This window comes from Chenopodium quinoa, unplaced genomic scaffold (genome assembly GCF_001683475.1).
Source record: "Chenopodium quinoa cultivar QQ74 unplaced genomic scaffold, ASM168347v1, whole genome shotgun sequence".
NCBI lineage: Eukaryota > Viridiplantae > Streptophyta > Magnoliopsida > Caryophyllales > Amaranthaceae > Chenopodium > Chenopodium quinoa.
The window spans coordinates 3,731,914-3,749,453 of NW_018745650.1; the positions used below are offsets into that span (position 1 = coordinate 3,731,914).

The following is a 17,540-nucleotide window of genomic DNA, read 5'->3' on the forward strand; positions in this document are numbered from 1 at the left end:
ACAGCCGGACTCGAAGGTTCGGAAGACGACTGGTGGGAGTACGCCTGGATCTGCTAGGAAACAGTCGGCTGACAAGCAGCCAATCACCCCACAAAGTGTAGGGATCCCATCACAAGTCCTCAGTCGGCCGCCAAGAAGTATAAACTGCTCTGCTAGACTTAACTTATTTGTTAATCACTCTCTTCACGTTTTTGGTGTTTCTCTTTGTTTTTGATGCAGGCGGCCCTCAAGATCCGGACTTGGTCCAAATGGACAAGTCCATGATTAAGGTCGTCCCTCAAGAGGAGAGGGATGCGGTCAAGGGAGTCGGCACCCTTGACCTAGACGACATTATGGGTCTCCTTTCTGAGGTAGATTTGGAATATTTTTAAAGTGACTTGGCATGCCACCTGTTATTCTCAAATCTGACGCCTGTTTTTCCTTTTTCCAGACCATGCTGAGAGTACACGGCCTTTGAAGGCCGATCAGTGCCAAGAACAAAGAGGTAAAGGCTGCTAAAGCTATGGCCGCCTCTGACGTTGATAAGGCAATGTTTCAAGTTGCCCAAAATAAAATTTTGACAACTGATATTCTTTATTATCAGGCGTAGGCCACTTCCACTATTCGCGCTGAGTTGGAGGCGGCCAAGAAGAAAAACAACGAGCTGGAGGCGACTGTCAAGGGTCTCCGAGATGATTTGAAGCCGCTTAGGCAAAAAATGACTCAATTTGAGGCCATGAAAGAATCTTTGGCGGCTGTCAAATACCGCCTGCAAAGGCAGGAGAAAAGCCTCGCTGACGAGCTCTCGGCCAAGGCCGAGAAAGAAAAAATGGAGTTAGTCCAAGCCATGATGGACAACTCGGCTCAAATCATGAAGATGACTTGGATGGCCCTCTTCCCAAAAGCTCACTATGCCGCCTGGGAGAAAAAGTTCAACGCTTGTACTAAATCGTACAACCAACAAATCATGAGGCAGGCGACTAAGGATGACAAAGCGGCCGAGTCCAGCTCAGAAGAGGAAGAGGAGGAGGTGGCCCTGCGGGCGATTGAGGTGGATGCGTCTAAAGAAGCTTACCCTGATGCCACAAGTAGGAAGGATGCATCCCAAAACCAGGCGTCCCTTGCTGGTTAGGCGGCAGTCAATACTGAAACCCTGCCTCAATCTTAAAGCTTTTATGTCTTTACTTTTTTCTTCGGCCTGCGCGCCGTTTGTTCTTGTATCACTTTACCCGGCCAGGGGGCTGGGGTATTGAATATTTTTCTCGTCTTTATGGCCGGCTGTTTAGATGAATTTGGCGACCATCTTTTGCTCGTCTTTGCTCATTGAATTTTGCTTTATGCTTTATTTTTGAATATTTTGCTAAGTGTCGAGGATCCTTGATATCCTCTTGCATGTCATACCGACTGTTTTGGCTAACCATGTATTTAAGATTTGTAAGCCAAAGATTGCGAACAGGTAAAAAGTACCGACTGCCTATGCCCCTGGACGACTGGTTGTCTTGGTTCCAGATCAGTCGGCCATTTACCCAGTCGGACCCTAACATATTTTAGGCAATACGTTAGGTTTGTTTAACTTTTTCAAGTTAGAAAGGAACAGGCCACTTATAACTAGCCCGCCTGTTTGTTAAGTTAAGAATAGTTCTTGAGTCCTTGTTTGCCAAAAAACAGTCGACCTACGAATCAGGCCGCTTATAACTCGTCATCTTTTATGCTTGAGTAGTAGAGACACCAGGCGGCAGAGGCCAGCTGGTCCCCTTGATTCACCAATTTTTGTTGGCTATTTACTCAAGAGGTACCGGTTGTACTTATCCCAAGTAGTACAGACGGTTATCCGACTCGGATGTTAACTGCTAACACTTGTTTGGTTTAGTGTTAAAGTTATCCTTGTCTCAAAAACGACTACGTGGTTTTCCTTGGGGACAGTCGTCTGGTTGCGTTTAATTATTTTATCGAACAATGTTCCACCCAAAGGGAGCTGCTCCCTGCGACGAATTTCATCCGAATAGATGCCGCCGGACACCTGCTATGATGCTGGGACAGGTCGTATTAGTTTTAAGATTGGATCAGTTAGCTGGGTGCCTGGTCTGATCATTTAGCCATAGGCCTTAGGTAGTTCATGGCGAACTAAGTATAGTAGAGTAGCCGACTGTATACCTACAGGCGGCGTGCCCCTCTTAATTGAATGCATATTTGAGTGAAATGGAGAGTAGCCAACTGTTCTACCAGTTAGCATGCCCCTCAATTGATAAGAAGATGGAGAGTAGCCGGCTGCTAATGGAGCAGGCGGCATGACCCTCATAATACAAAATAAATGAATTAAAATAGCAAACTTTTTATTAGTAGCTCTTGGCTATTTACATCATTCAAAAATAATACTTCTTTAGTTTATCTACATTCCAGGTCCGAGGCAAAGGTTGGCCGTCTGGTGTTTCCAGGCGGTAGGTGCCGTCCCGAACCTCTTCATAGATTCGATAGGGTCTTTCCCAGTTGGGAGTTAATTTGCCTGACTCATTTTCCCTACCGACTGCTTCCATCTTTCTTAGGACAAAGTCCCCTATTTTGAGTGGACGCCTGTGCACTCTTTTGTTATATGACCTTGTCATTCTCAAGCGGTAGATTTCATGGCGCAGGGCTGCATTGCCCCTTCAATATGGAAGTGAGTCCAATTCCAGGCGCATGGATTCCCAGTTCGCCTCTTCATCATACAACATTATTCGAAGAGTCGGCTCGTAGTGTTCAATTGGAAGAACAGCTTCTGCACCATAGGTTAGGAGGAATGGAGTTTCTCCAATCGACCCTTTTTCAGTCGTCCTGAATGGCCCAGAGAACATGTGGTAGTTCGTCTGCCCATAAGCCGCCTGCTCGTTCAATCTTCTTCTTAAGACCGTCTGAGATGATCTTATTAAAAGCTTCTACTTGGCCGTTTGCTTGAGGACGGCCGACTAATGCAAAGCAGTGTGAGATGCCTTGGTCTCCCAGCCAATTTTTGAGAATAGGCGTCTCAAATTGGGGACCATAATCAAAAACCATAGACATGGGCACCCCAAACCGAGTGATGACATTTTTCCAGATGAATGAAATCATATCCTTTGTCTTGATTCCCTTAACAGCCTCAGCCTCAACCCATTTGGTGAAGTAATCGAATGCAACAAGTATGTACTTCCTGCCACCTATAGCAGGCGTATAGGAACCTAGGATATCCATGCCCCACTTAGCAAACGGTAATGGGCTATGGATGGCAGTGAGATCAGTAGCCGGATGGTGAATTAATTTGCCAAACCTTTGACACTTGTCACATTTTTTAACTATCTCCATGGCGTCTGCTTCTAAGGTAGGCCAAAAGTGACCCTGCCGCCTTGCTCGTTGAGCAAGCGACCTGCCGTCTACATGAGAGGTGCAGTATCCAGAGTGCAGATCTTCTAAGACCTCTCGTCCTTTTTCTGGGGTAACACATTTCAAGAGGGGTTGAAGGTACCCTTTCTTGAAGAGTTCCCCCTTTCGCATCTCAAAACGCTCGCTTTTTCAGTAAAGTCGTCTGGTAGTGATCATCCGGCAAGGTGCCGTCTGTTAAGTATGCCCTGATTGGGTCCATCCAGGTTGAACTTCGATCTAGAATTCCAATAGGATCTTCTTTAATACTTCTCTTCTCCATAACTTCCCAGAAGACGGTTCTTGGAGTATCACAGGAGCCCGAGGATGCCAGCTTTGAAAGAGCATCCGCCTGGTTATTTTCAGACCTGGGCACTTGAGTTAGATGAAACTCCTCAAGTGGCCCGATCGCTTGTCGTATCGCCTGCAAATATTTAATCATGGCCGGATGGGTTTCTTCGTATTCGCCATTATACTGACTCACTATCAATTGTGAGTCAGAGCAGGCGTCTATTCTTCCTGCCCCAGCCGCCTTGCACATGCGGATACCGGCCAGTAAAGCTTCATATTTTGCCTCGTTGTTCGAGGCTTGGAAGTTAAAACGTAGAGCATACTCAAACCTGTCGCCTTCTGGCGACTGACATATGACGCCTGCTCCACAACCATTTAAGGTGGAGCTCCCGTCCACATAGACCTTCCAGACTTGGTCTGGAATTTGAGAATCAGAGGGCCGAGTCATCTCTACAATAAAATCAGCAAATGTTTGCCCCTATACTGCTTTTCTTGGCTCGAATGTGATTTCAAGGCTCTGAATCTCTATTGCCCATTTGATCATTTGGCCTGACGACTCCATGGTTGTGAATAGACGTTTGATTGGTTGATCTGTGTATACAACGACTGAATGTGCCAAGAAATAAGGCTTCAATTTTCTAACGGCCATGAAGAGAGTAAGACCAAAATTTTCCACTAGGGGGTACCTCAACTCGACATTTTTCAATACATGGCTGACAAAGTAGACCAGGAGCTGGCACCCGTCTCTTTCAGCAAGGAGGACGACGCTTAGAGCATGGTCAGATACTACAAGATACATGTAGAGCACTTCTTTGGGCAAGGGACTGACTAGCCTTGGTAAAGAATGTAGATGGACTTTCAGTTTTTGGAAGGCTGCTTCAGCATCCGGCCCCCATTCAAACCTTGCTTTCTTCTTTATTGCCTGAAAAAAGTAAAGGCACTTGTCACCTGACCGGCTGAGAAATCTTCCCAAGGCCGCCAGATAACCTGTTAACTTCTGAACCTCTCGGACGGTGCGAGGCGACTGCATGTCAATGACCGCCTGCACTTGCTCAGGGTTCGCCTCTATACCTCTCTGATTAATGAGGAATCCGAGAAACTTCCCAGACTCAACCCCAAAAACACATTTCTTGGGATTAAGCATGACATGGTGCCGCCTAAGTGTGGTGAATGTTTCTCGGAGGTCCGCCAGATGATCCGTCTGAAGTTTGGACTTAACAATCATATCATCTATGTATGCCTCGACATTCCTTCCAATTTGGTCAAACAAGACCGTGTTTATCATTCTTTGAAAGGTGGTCGGGGCGTTCTTCAAACCAAACGGCATGACCGTGTAGCAATACAGCCCTTGGTCAGTGACGAAGGCCGTCTTCTCCTGATCTTTCTTCCACAACGGAATTTGATGGAAGCCAGAGTAGGCATCCATGAAGCTCATTAAAGCGTGGCCGGCTGCTGAGTCGACCAGACTGTCTATCTTAGGCAGTGGGTAGCTGTCTTTTGGGCATGCTTTGTTTAAATCAGTGTAGTCCACACACATGCGCCAGGTACCATTCGACTTTTTAACTAGTACAACATTTGCAACCCAGTCAGGAAAGTAGCATTGCCGAATGAACCCTGCATCAAGCAGCTTTTTAACCTCGGCGGCAGCCGCCTGACTTCTTTCTTCACCATGGTTCCGCTTCTTTTGCCTGACCGGCTTATTTTTCGGATCCACGGCCAATTTATGTACAGCCAGGTCAAGACTGATACCTGACATTTCGTGAACTTCGAATGCAAAGATATCTTTGAATTCCTTCAAGAGTTGGTTAAAATTTTCATCCAATACTTCAAGAGCAGTCGTCCCTACTTTGACTGTCCGGTCAGGACGTGAGTCGTCCAGGACAACATCCACGTGTTCGCCAGCCGACTGAAGGCGGAATTCGTCCGACCGCTCCTCTGCCAGTGATTGCTATCTTTTTTCTTTTCTCTCGGCCCCCAGTTGGGTAGCCTTTCTTTTCTTGCCGCTTGCTACTTGGGCAAGCGCATCCTCCTTGATGAGCTCAAGGTCAATTTTTTCACCACTTGGGCCAGCAGTCGCCACAGTGGGTTTGATATCCGAGAGGTAACACTCTCGTGCCATCTTCTGATCTCCCCTTAGGGAGCCGACTGTTCCACCATCCCTCTCAAATTTGAGCAGCATAAGAGAGGGAATAATGACAGCTTTAGAATTGTTCAAGGTGGGTCGTCCCAAGATCATGTTGTAGGCCGAGAGTTCCTCAACCACTAAGAACCGAACCACCATGTGACGGCCCTCCCCTTTCTCACCCAGGCGGATGGCAGATCCACTCGTGAAAAGAATTAACATCTAACCGCCTCCTCGTATACCGGATGTATGCAGTCAGTTTTGTACTCGTGAAAAGAATTAACATCTAACCGCCTCGTGTACAACGCCTCCTCCAAACCCCACTAAAGGATGGGACACCGGATGTATGCAGTCAGTTTTGTACTTAAGCTTCGCCAAGCACTTGTTGCTGATGAGATCAGAGGAACTGCCAGTATCTATGAGGATCCGGCCAACTCTTTGGTTGGCCACCTTACATTCAATGATAATGGGGTCATCATGCGGCCCCTTAACACTTTCCAGATCCTCTTCTGTGATGACAATTTCTAGGAATGAAGTCTTGGTGGTCCGTCCTTGGTGAACAGAATTAACATCTAACCGCCTGATATTGTCTTTGTTGCCCCTAATGGTGGGGCCGCCTCCTGAGAAGTCGCCTGCTATAGTGTAGACAACTGCGTCATCAGTATCAGAACTGTCAGCCGACCTGTGATTCTTCTTGGCCGACTGCTTGTGCTTGGGGGGAGCATTCCCTTTGGACTTCTTGACATAGGAGTCAAGGTCGCCTTTTTCAGCCAGGCGGTCCAGGTAGCGCATGAGGCTTATACATTCATTGGTTTCATGACCAATATCCTCATGAAAATGACAGAACTTATCTTGGTTCTGATTGCTTGCAGAACCCTTCATGGGGGCCGGCTTCTCGGATTGAGATCCGACTCTTGATTTCTTTGAGGATATCTTGGCTATCCTTGTTGAACGCATACTTGGGAGAGTATGGTTTGAATTCTTTCTTCTTCTTCTGGGCCGACTGTCCAGAGGAGTCGGCCGCCCAGACTTCTTTTCGCTTTTTCTCATCTTTATTTGCCGACTGCTTTGGTCGGCTTTCTTTTTTGTCAGACCTCCTTCCATCCGATTGTTTTCCAGGGTTACAAAGATCAGTCGCCTGTATATAGGATTCTGCTTCAATCAATGCTTCTTGGAGAGTCGCAACTCTCTTTTGGAACAAGTCGAACTTGAAGGTCGATCCATCCTTAAGACCTCTGAAAAAGTCAGTGTAGGCTACCTCATCCGGCAGCCCTTGTATTTGAATCCTCATTAGGTTAAACCGCCTGATGTAGGAACGGAGTCCCTCCTTCTCACCTTGCTAAATAGTCCCTAAGTCAAGGGTCGTCTTTTTAGTAGGAATGTTCATAGCAAAATTGGAGGTGAACAAGTAGGCAAGTGTCTTGAAATTATTCACACAACCAATCGACAGGTTGCCGAACCATTGTTGTCCGATTCCCTTTAGAGTCGCTGGGAAACACTTGCACCAAGTGGGATCATCCAACCCTTGGAGGTACATTAGGTTGGTGAACGCCATTAGGTGATCTTCTGGGTTAGTAGTGCCATCATAGGCGCCTACTAACACATTCTTCACTTTGGCCGGCTGGGTGGCCTCAATAATTTCCTTGGAGAAGGCGGACGGCTGTTCTCCAAGTCTGAGCAACCGTAGTTGCCAATCCAATGGTTGGACGTTTCTTGCCGCCTGCCCTCCAAACAAAGGGGGCTGCAAGAAGTATTGTTGTTGCAGTACGTATGGTACATTCGGTACTGACTGATCTTTATAAGATCCGGACCGACGAAAGGTACTGCCTGTCTGACTCTCATAATTTGATTGAGTATACCTCATGGAGGTATTATGCAAACTATCTTGAAAATCTGAAGTAGAGGCCGACTCTGACAGTCGGTCATTCTTCTTCTGCTCTAGCAACAGTCGAGCATCTGAGTAACTTTTCTTTGACCCATCCGCTTGAACATGAAAAATGGGCTTTCTCTTCCCTGGTGAGGGAAAGCGATACTTTGTTAAGTCGATCACAGGCGGCTCCCACTTCCTAGAATTAGGGTGAAGAGTCGCCTCTCGACCTTGTACAGGCTTCCTTCTTCCAGACTAAGAAGGTTTTCTAGCCGACTGCTCCTTGGAGGGAGCAGGCGTCTTCTTATTGATGAGATCCTGAATCTCCCCTTTGAAGCTATTCATAAAAGTCATGAGTTCGCTTCTAGTGATGGGAGCAGATCCCTCGGCCGCCTGTTGATGATCAAGCGGCTGGCAGGCAGGTTTACTAGATCCAACCTGGCAATCTTTTCGTTCCTTCTTTTCAGAGGAACGGGTTCGTCGAGCTCGCAAGGTCCCGTCTGGGGCCGTATGAGTCTCAACCTCAACCTCATTTTCAGTATCCTGGTCACTATAGACCTGAGGGTCGTCCGTAGGACGCCTCTCGCTCTGAGTCGGTACAGACTGTGATTCCATCTCGAAAGTACTCTCCCCACAGACGACGTCAAAATGTTTCGGGGTTTTTTGATATCCTGCGGGAGAGTTACAATTCCGGGACTGGTATCCGTGCGCCTGTACCTGCAAAACAACAGAGACTCCTTGTGGTGGGAGTTCCGCCTCCGACGGTCAAGTTAGTACTTGTTTGTGGAGTAATAAATGCGGAAAAGTAAAGGTTGGGAGATCTGGTTCCTCTAGGGGAAGAGTGATCAGTGTGTTTAGGTTCTCTAGGTGAGAGTAATTAAATGCTCCCTCTCCTTTAATGAGGATTAATTAGAGTATTTATAACCTTGGGAAACGTGCCAAATACTAGGTTTAGGTTAACCTAGGGCTGACTGGGCTTCCCTTGGAAATTGGGCCCAGGTGGCCGTTTGGCCTATTTGGCATACGGAGGCCACGTGGCGTGACACAACTGGTCCATGGTGGACAGATCAACTCCTGACACGTGGCAGGCTTCTATTGGCCCATGTAGTGGACACTTGGCAGAGCCCGAATGGTCCACTTGTTAGATGGTGATTGGTAGGGAAAAATCCCCTAATCAAGTTGAATTTTGGTTTATCTTTATCTTTATTTTAATTAATTTTCAACATAAAATCATGCTCATCAAGCTTCAACATTCAACAATGGCTTCTTCAAAAAAAAAAAAAAAACATTCAACAATGTCGGATGATTATTCACGAATTCATATGACTAATCTAAATTAAACTAAAAATCATTTCAATTCTAACAATTGATCCCGAAAGATATAATCCATAATTTTTCAATCGAATTTTTTATACACATAGTTAAATTGATACAAACTCTGAAATAAAAAATTAAACCATTAATCTTATTAATTCCATATGTAGTTTGGTAATTTTTGGATAAATAATGAAGATGGGAGGTTGAAGATGGAGTGCCCCATTAAAATAGATCAAAAAATTAAGAGCCCCATTGAAGATGGATGAAGCAATCAAAATGGGGATGAAGATATACAAATGAATTTTGTCAATCGTTTATTTTGGACGATTTTCTTCAATTTTATAACTTTGAATGATTATTTATAAATTATAATATTATAACTTGGAAAAAAAAAAATTAACCTCTAAAAGTAATGAACCAAACAACCCTTTACTGACTGGGCACTCACTTGTCATGACTTAAATGGCGTGTAACTTTAATTTTTTAAATTTAAAAAAATAAAATTATTCGAAGGCTAAGATTAAGCAATAAAAAATATCAACGGTTTAGATTTAGTCTCTTATTGTAGTCGACCATAGTCGTCCGTAGTCGACGACTACGCTAGAACCATCCTAATAAAAAAAGTAGTGTGGGTGGGGTTGGTAGGAAAAAGAAATAATAAAATATTTGTGAAAGTGGGGTTAGTGGGAGAGAGAAATTATAATATAATGGCGGGTTCTTTTCAAATATAGTAGTGTTGCAATTAATATGAAACGACCGAAAATAAAAAGTGTTGCAACTAATACGAAACGGAGGGACTATTAGCCAACAAATAAAACATATCAGCCAATTAATGAAACATGTCAGTCAAGCTGGCACACGTAATTATGTGTACGGCAATCCGTACCACCTTTTTACATACATATCCAATGCACTACTTTAACCTTGTACACCTCTAAACATGCATTGATTAAACTAATAAAATATTTTAAAATATATTATAATTTTAAAATACAGTTTGAGATGTTCTTAAGATCTAACTTGACCCAATTTTCTCATAACTTACGAGCATTAAATATCAAAAATTACGATAAAAGTTTTTAAAGTTTAACCGATCGGCTAAGCCGCATAACATAACAACCCCACAAGCAAATCTTTCTCCAAGAGTCCCAACTGTCGGTGGATGTAACTTACAATTCACAATCACCTCTGATGATAAAATAAATTTGGACAAGTTTGTTTGTGTACAATACAAGCACTGCAATGCCAATCACTCACTCACAGTTTCCTCAATCTATCCGCCCCTTACGCTGAACAAGAATCATGACCCCACTTTCTTCACTTTGTTGTTTGTTCTATCAGACAACAACCTTATTTTGTTTTGTTGTCTTCTTTCTCTGTTCTTCTGTGAGACCCGTGTCCCCTTCTCTTTCACTCTCTCTCCTCTGCTCTCATTCTTCTCTATTTGCTTACTTTCCCACCTCCAACTCCAATTCAAATTCTTTTTTCTAAGTATTTCTAATTTGGGGTTGGTTTAATGTTGATTTTTTGAAGGGTTTTGAGCAAAAGATTGAAACTTTATTGGTGGGTATTTGAGAAAGGGGGATGCTTTGTAGCAGGAAGATGTTTAATTTGTTTGTTAGTAAGAATGTGAGGAAAATTCTCAAGCGTAAAGATAGTGATGCCGGTGAGAAAGGTATATTTTTTATTTGTTGAGTAGTTAATGCTATTGGGTTGATATTTGTTGGGTGATAAATTTGATTGATATTGTTGCATTTGAATTTGATTGGAAAGGGTTAATATTTGTGGTTTTAGTTGGTTATGCATTTGATTAATATGTTTGAATGGATTGTAAATTTGATTAATAATGGTGCATTTGGTTGAATTTGATTGGAAAGGGTTATTATTTGTGGTTTTGTTAGTTAGAAATTAATTTGGATAATGTTGGTGCATTTTATTGATGTGATTGGAAAGAATGAGTTTTGTTTTAATTGATTTAAATGTAATCAAGCACTTTTTTAATTAATGGATCTGCTGGTTATAATGTTTGGAAAGTATTGTTTGGAAAGAATTTGAAATTTTGAATAAGTATGAAAGTTTGAATCTTTTTTGGGTCATTGTCTATATCATTGCTATATTTAAAAAGATCGAAGGATGCAAATTGAAAGCATTGTGCTTTGATGATTGCTTAAATTATGTTAAGGGTATCATTAATGGGAGATTGCAAATAAGGTATTGATTAAAGTGAGTAGTGGAGTTTAATGTTTGTTTTGATGATTTCTCGATTGTGTTAAGCATTGATTACATATGTTTGGGTCTCTCTTATGGAATTTCCTTGGGAGGAGAACAACAATCAACTAGTTACTCCTCCTTGGGGTATTAATGTTTACAGTACATTGGAAAATGCACGTTCATACAAAAGACTGATTCGAAACTCGGAATTTTTTTGCAAAGTTAGGATGCAGAAGCAATTAGCTTTGATAGTTTGCACACATCTCCTTGTCCCACAATACCCTGTCATTTCTTTGTTTGAAACTTCCTGAAATAGTTTGGAGGTTCATTTCCAAGATATATTAGTGATATTTATTTTGGGTTTCTACTTTCTCTGTTCTCTTTTAAATGCCACATTTTTCATTCCACGCTTGCCAATGTGTTATTTCAATCATTAATATATTTTATTACTAGTATGGAAAAATTTTAAAATTTGATATTAATAAACTACAAAGTGGGATGATTCTAATAAGATCCCACATGACTATATTTTTTCTTAACCATAAATCAACAAAACTAGTCAAAGTAGAGTATATGAATAGTATAAAAGTCAAAGTGTTGCATTTGAAAGAGAACGGAGGAAGTACTTTTTTTGGTCGAGTGCATAATTTCAATCAAACAACTGAAGATTGGTGCTTAGAAGATCTGATTTTCCTTATTAGATGCATGATTTATGTTTAACCTGTTATTACGGACTCTAATCACATTTTATGATGAAGTTGATTGTTTGTGCATGTTTTCTCGAGAAAATTGCTATCGGGCAAGTTAGAATTTTGTTCTTTGTTAGCTAGGAACAGGAACCTTTATCTTACCTCGTTCACCTTACTCCCTTTTGCTACACTGTAAACTGGCTAGACTGCATTCTAGTACCTTGACTATTGCTTCTACCTCGTTTACAAAATTCTTTTGTTGTTTTTGTGGCTTACTGAAGGTGCACTTACCTTCATTATTTGTGTCTTACTCTTACTAGGTAAAGCATTAGAAGATTTAAGGTCTTCTCTGTTCAATGAGTTGCGTTCCTCAGAAGGTGCGAGGCGCTATCAGCAACGCCTATGTGGGCCTATGGTGGCACTCACTTTCAACTTTTTGGTGTCCGTTGGTATAATCTTGATGAATAAACTGGTATACCCATGGCTATGCTTTTGTATATTGTTAATTAAGCAATTTTTTAGTTAGTCATATTATTGATTACCTCATGTTCATCTTTTGCTATCTGGATTATACAGGTTCTTGGGAAGGTCGGCTTCAATTATCCTATATTTCTCACATTCATCCACTATGTAGTAAGCTGGTTTTTAATGGCTATTCTGAATACTCTATCTATGCTCCCTGCGCCTCCCACAAAAGCTTCTCGTTTATCTTCTTTATTCGCTCTTGGTGTAGTAATGTCACTATCTACTGGTCTTGCTAATGTCAGTTTGAAGTATAATAGGTGAGTCACAGAAATTTTTATCGGCTAAACCATTTCCTGCTTCCTATTATCCTTCTAACTTCTGCACTTCCAGTGTTGGATTTTATCAGATGGCAAAGATCGCGGTGACCCCTTCAATAGTGGTTGCAGAGTTCATTCTCTTGCGGAAAAAGGTCTCTTTTCAAAAGGTAAGTACTTATTCTTTTTCATCAATGGCCCTTGAATAATATTTACATATTGGGTAGTTGTAGACTTGTAGTGTATGAAAGGCATCCTTCCATCGAGAAAGATTTCTTTTGCAGCTTGTTGATGTTTGAAACTTAAGTAGTTAAGATTACTTAAGACATTATTTTGTAAATATTTAGGCTTCTGATGTCTAAAGTTATTCTAAAAGTTGTTGTTACTTGGTACATACATTGTTCAAGGTTATAGTTATGTGGTATTCCTTTGAATGGGTTGCTCAGTCTTTTGGATATTCTTCCCTTATATTTATGGATAAGTAGGAAGCTGTAATGTTCTAGAATAGATTGCAGAGGGGTGGCTTTTGAATCAACTTATTTGTGAAAGTTCTCTAAGTCTCTAAACTTTGGAATAAATAATGCAACTCCAAATACTTCTTAGATTCTTCTCTATACATGAACATGAAAGGATTCTTATTTTTTCCCAACTCACTTTGCCATTGTTCACTTCTTAAAAAGACTAGGTGGCAATTTGCCTAGTATTTTTGTGCTGATATATTGGATTTTTTTTTTTTGGTTTAATTTTATCTTGGGATCACAGCCTATGAAGTGCAAAGGTTTGTAATTAGTTTACAACCAGTGCCTTATTGAGCTCAAATCGAGACCAGCATAAACAGTTTAGCATTTGTTCATCTTGCTTATTTCAATCTAATTGCTGAATCTCACTGCTTTGTCATCTTGAGAGTTAAGCAGAAGATCTCTCGTTTTCTTAAGAAGACGAATGCTAGGAATCCACTTGGATGGTGGTCTGATCGATGAGCCCCTACCAGCTTACTTAACCTTCTTTCCTCTTTCCTCCCTTTCTTTCTGTTGTTTGTTACACTCTAGCCACTCACTGTTAGATCACCAATTTACAGCTCCCTCCTCTGCTGACTTTCAACTTCAGTTTCTCTTGTTTTCTCATCTTAAGCTGTCTTATGCATGTTTCGATATCTTATTTATTGGATAATGTAGTGTGCTTTGCATCAAGAACTCAGAAATTATCCTATATGTTAGAAATTGTCATTAGATGTTATTGGCATTACTTCATTTTTTTTTCCTTTTATATTTATGAAATGCTCCCTCCATTCTTTTATGTTTTACTCAGTTAATTATTGTTGATATGCAATTTAAGAAATATTGAAAAATGTGAGTGTGTGTAAGATAAAGTAGGATAAAGTGAGAGAAAGAAGGTAAAATTGGGCCTAGGTTGGTGAGTGTAAGATAAAGGTGAATAATGTAATAGAGAGTGTGTGGAAAGGTGTAACTATTGTGGGATAAAATGGGTAAGATGGTAAGCCTATAATAGAATAAAGCAAATTGATTAGAACAAAAAAGAACAGACTAAAATGGAAAATGAGTAGGACAAAAAACAACGGAGGGAGTAGTACATTAGAGCATTGAAGAGTTTATTGTTTAGTGGTTGTGTAAAATTTGTTATTGTTTAACTATCATTTTTATTTGTCCAATTGCAAAATTACCAATTGTTTATTAATCATTTTTTGTCTCAATTGTGACGACAAAATTAGTGAAGTACTGGTGTCTAGTGCCATATAATTTAGTTTGGTTGAACTTGATTAAGGGGTATGTTGATCCTATAGTTCATCTTTAAGAACTGATTGCTAGTGGAATATGTCTATTGGACTGAATTCAAAGTAGTTTTTGGATCTAGGATGTCTTATAGCCTTTTAAGTTATCTTTAGATTTTACCTTTGTTTTTTTACTTGCAACTCTCCTCATATTACGCTTGCCAATGCAATATTTCAAACACTAATATCCTTAATTACCAATATGTTTAAATTGTACAAATTTGATATTATGAAAGTTAAATCGAGACAAATATTACAAGATTCCACATGAATCTATCTTTCCTTAGCTATAAATCATTAAAGCTAGTCAAAGTGGATTATATGAATAGTGTAAAAGTCAAAGTGTTGCAAATAAAAAATGGAGGAAGTATACAATACTAAAATGGGATATCATTTCACATTCATAATTGATTGCTGTTTTCTGCAGTTGCTGTCATAGGGGTATTATATACAATATCGGAAGGAAAAAGGATAAGAAATATTCCCTCTGTTCCAAGCCAAGGTTAACAGAGTTAGGACATGGGGATTAATGGATTAGAGGCAAGGTGAAAAAATGGGTAAAAGTAGAATGTTAACTTGGGAGTATTGGGCCTTGGGTTGGGGCATCAATTTCTTGTAGATGTGAACCCTAAGCATGAAACCTCACAATTCTCTATCTGTTTTTAATTTATGTACTATGTAGAATTTATTATATTATTGATATTTTATAATTTCCTATTTTATTAACACTGCTTCAGTTAATGAGAATTTGTATGAATAGTTGTATACATTTTACATTACGTTATAATGTTGAATTTCTCCGGACACATGGTATCATGAAAACATTCACATGAATTGTGATTCTGTCCTGTATGCTGTCAGCTTTTAGTAGTCTCTTGTGTGCACTTGTTTTCTTCCTGTTTTTGTGAGTTGTTTTTCTGATGGGAGAACCTTTTTCAGGCTCTTGCACTTACTGTAGTGTCGGCTGGTGTTGCTATTGCTACTGTAACTGATGTACAGTTCCACTTCTTTGGTGCTTGTATGACCTTAGCTTGGATAGTTCCTAGTGCTGTGAATAAGATCATGTGGTCCAGTATGCAGCAGCGGGAGAATTGGACTGCATTGGCGTATGTTCTGTCCTTTTGACTTCAATTCTCATTTAAGTTCCTTGTTTCTTAATTGTCAGATGCTGTCATATCTCATATGTATCCTTATGAAGGCTTTTAATTGGGCAGGTTAATGTGGAAGACAACACCAATTACAGTGTTCTTCTTGGTAGTGATGATGCCTTGGCTAGATCCACCGGGTATCCTTTCTTTTAAATGGGATGTCGGAAACACATCTATAATTTTAATGTCTGCACTTCTTGGATTCTTGCTTCAGTGGTCAGGAGCACTTGCACTTGGGTAATTTGTACTTTCTTTTTTCCAAATTAGGTCTCAATTGAGAGAAAGAAGGATAACAATTCTTTTCATATTTTGGCAGTTAAAATATGAAATATCCCATGTAAAATTCTAGCAAAGATTAGCCTAATTCTATATTTTTCTTTCCAATCAAATGTGTGCAGGGCAACTTCTGCTATTACCCATGTTGTTCTAGGCCAATTCAAGACGTGTGTTATACTCATAGGAGGGTACCTTCTTTTTGGGTCAAATCCTGGAATAACCAGTATTTGTGGAGCAATCACTGCCTTGATGGGCATGTCGGTCTACACGTATCTTAATTTACACAATTCAGAGCAGCATTCAAATAAAACCGTCTCTAAACAAGCATCATTTTCTTCTCCAAAGTCTAAGCTTAGCAGAGAAAATGGTGATACTCACATCGGAAATGATGCAGCAGAATCTGTTTGAGTTGGGATATATCTGCATGATACGGAATGAGCTAACATACTGTGGTCAGTTGGTCACCCTTCACTAACCTCCTAACTTATATTTTGTATTCCTCAATTCAGATCTCTTTTTGTCGGTCAATTTGACTGCATCTGCTGAAATGAACCTGTGCATGTACCCATGTAGTTGTTGTCTTGTTGAGATTTTAGAGATGGTTCTTTAAGATTAGCCAGTTTTTCCTCTTAGTTCTCTCAGTTATATTTCATTTTGTGTATTACTAGCGAGAGGCTCTAGTTTTTTAAATGTTGCCTTCTCAATAGCAGAGTTATTCTAGCGAGGCTGATTTGTCTGAGGATTGTAACCCCATTCATGTAATGTAATACACAAAAACATTATTCGCCTCGCTACGTAATTTTGTCAGGTTCATTTCTTGCATTCTTTCTGTAAAATTGTGTTTATAAGTTCGTTTTTGGAATCTATCCCCATGGTTGTAGCTCGGTATTTTCGATTTGATACACCTCACCTCCTCTACTAGTTGCTGCACAGTACATCAGTAAAATTTTGCATCAGAGCTAATGCAACAGTGTCAGGAAAGATTTGCTCTATACTGACACCGCATCTACATAACATCTATCCCTTTTTTTGGCGAAAAAGTTTAATGCAGGTTATTACTGATCTATCTCTCAGATGTTAATTCATTCAAGAGCTTGGTTGGCTGTTCCATGGCAAGTGTTCAGTGTTCTGAAATACCTCGTACAGGCGGTACAGCATAACCGTGGATTATAATTGTGATTACACCTGAACACGGTATCTAATCTTTTCACAGGACCTCTTTCCCAAACCTTATCCATTGTTCCACTTAAATGTAAGGTATTATGGGAAAATCCATAGTTAAAGCTAACACTGTTGCTTTAGGAAGTAGGGATAGATAGCAATGGCTATGGTTGAGTATAGAACATTAGGAAAGTTTGTTGATGAAGGAATTATGTTAATTAGGCTCAACACTAGATTAATAAACGAGCTCCTTATGCGTTGTTCATAAGCATTGTTATCTTATAGATGAATCGTACTTGAATGCAATTTTGAGCTCGATTGAAAGCTAGGGTGTGAGGAAAGTAGCTATCTTACCTAAATTAATTGAACTTCAAACTTGAACAAGGCAGTACTTGGCTCACTTCAGTCACTTGTACCCTTAGATTATGAAGTAAATCACATGAATTCCTTACCCTCAAAAATATCCACTCTTCTTTTCTATGTCAATTGCAAGTGATGCACTTGTTTCATAAACAAAGTAGTAAAGTATATAATATACGAAG

At 40.5% G+C, this 17,540-nt stretch overlaps 1 protein-coding gene across 1 annotated transcript; it reads left to right on the forward strand.

The window, feature by feature from the left end:
- Positions 1 to 10,095: 10,095 nt before the first annotated feature.
- On the forward strand, positions 10,096 to 16,658 carry LOC110716919 (nucleotide-sugar uncharacterized transporter 2-like). The gene is made up of 8 exons (XM_021895571.1): positions 10,096 to 10,331; positions 10,479 to 10,620; positions 12,166 to 12,317; positions 12,422 to 12,627; positions 12,701 to 12,794; positions 15,353 to 15,519; positions 15,628 to 15,798; positions 15,960 to 16,658. Exons 2-8 carry the CDS (start codon positions 10,530 to 10,532, stop codon positions 16,243 to 16,245), a joined length of 1,167 nt encoding a protein of 388 aa, XP_021751263.1. The 5' UTR covers positions 10,096 to 10,331; positions 10,479 to 10,529; the 3' UTR covers positions 16,246 to 16,658.
- The last annotated feature ends 882 nt before the right edge of the window (positions 16,659 to 17,540 follow it).

What these genes read in the sequence shown, in the direction of transcription:
- LOC110716919 (XM_021895571.1), top strand. Translation starts at nt 10,530, where the DNA reads ATGCTTTGTAGCAGGAAGATGTTTAATTTGTTTGTTAGTAAGAATGTG. An exon ending in TAATCTTGATGAATAAACTG is followed by an intron (nt 12,318 to 12,421) that starts GTATACCCATGG and finishes TGGATTATACAG; the next exon opens with GTTCTTGGGAAGGTCGGCTT. An exon ending in AAAAGGTCTCTTTTCAAAAG is followed by an intron (nt 12,795 to 15,352) that starts GTAAGTACTTAT and finishes AACCTTTTTCAG; the next exon opens with GCTCTTGCACTTACTGTAGT.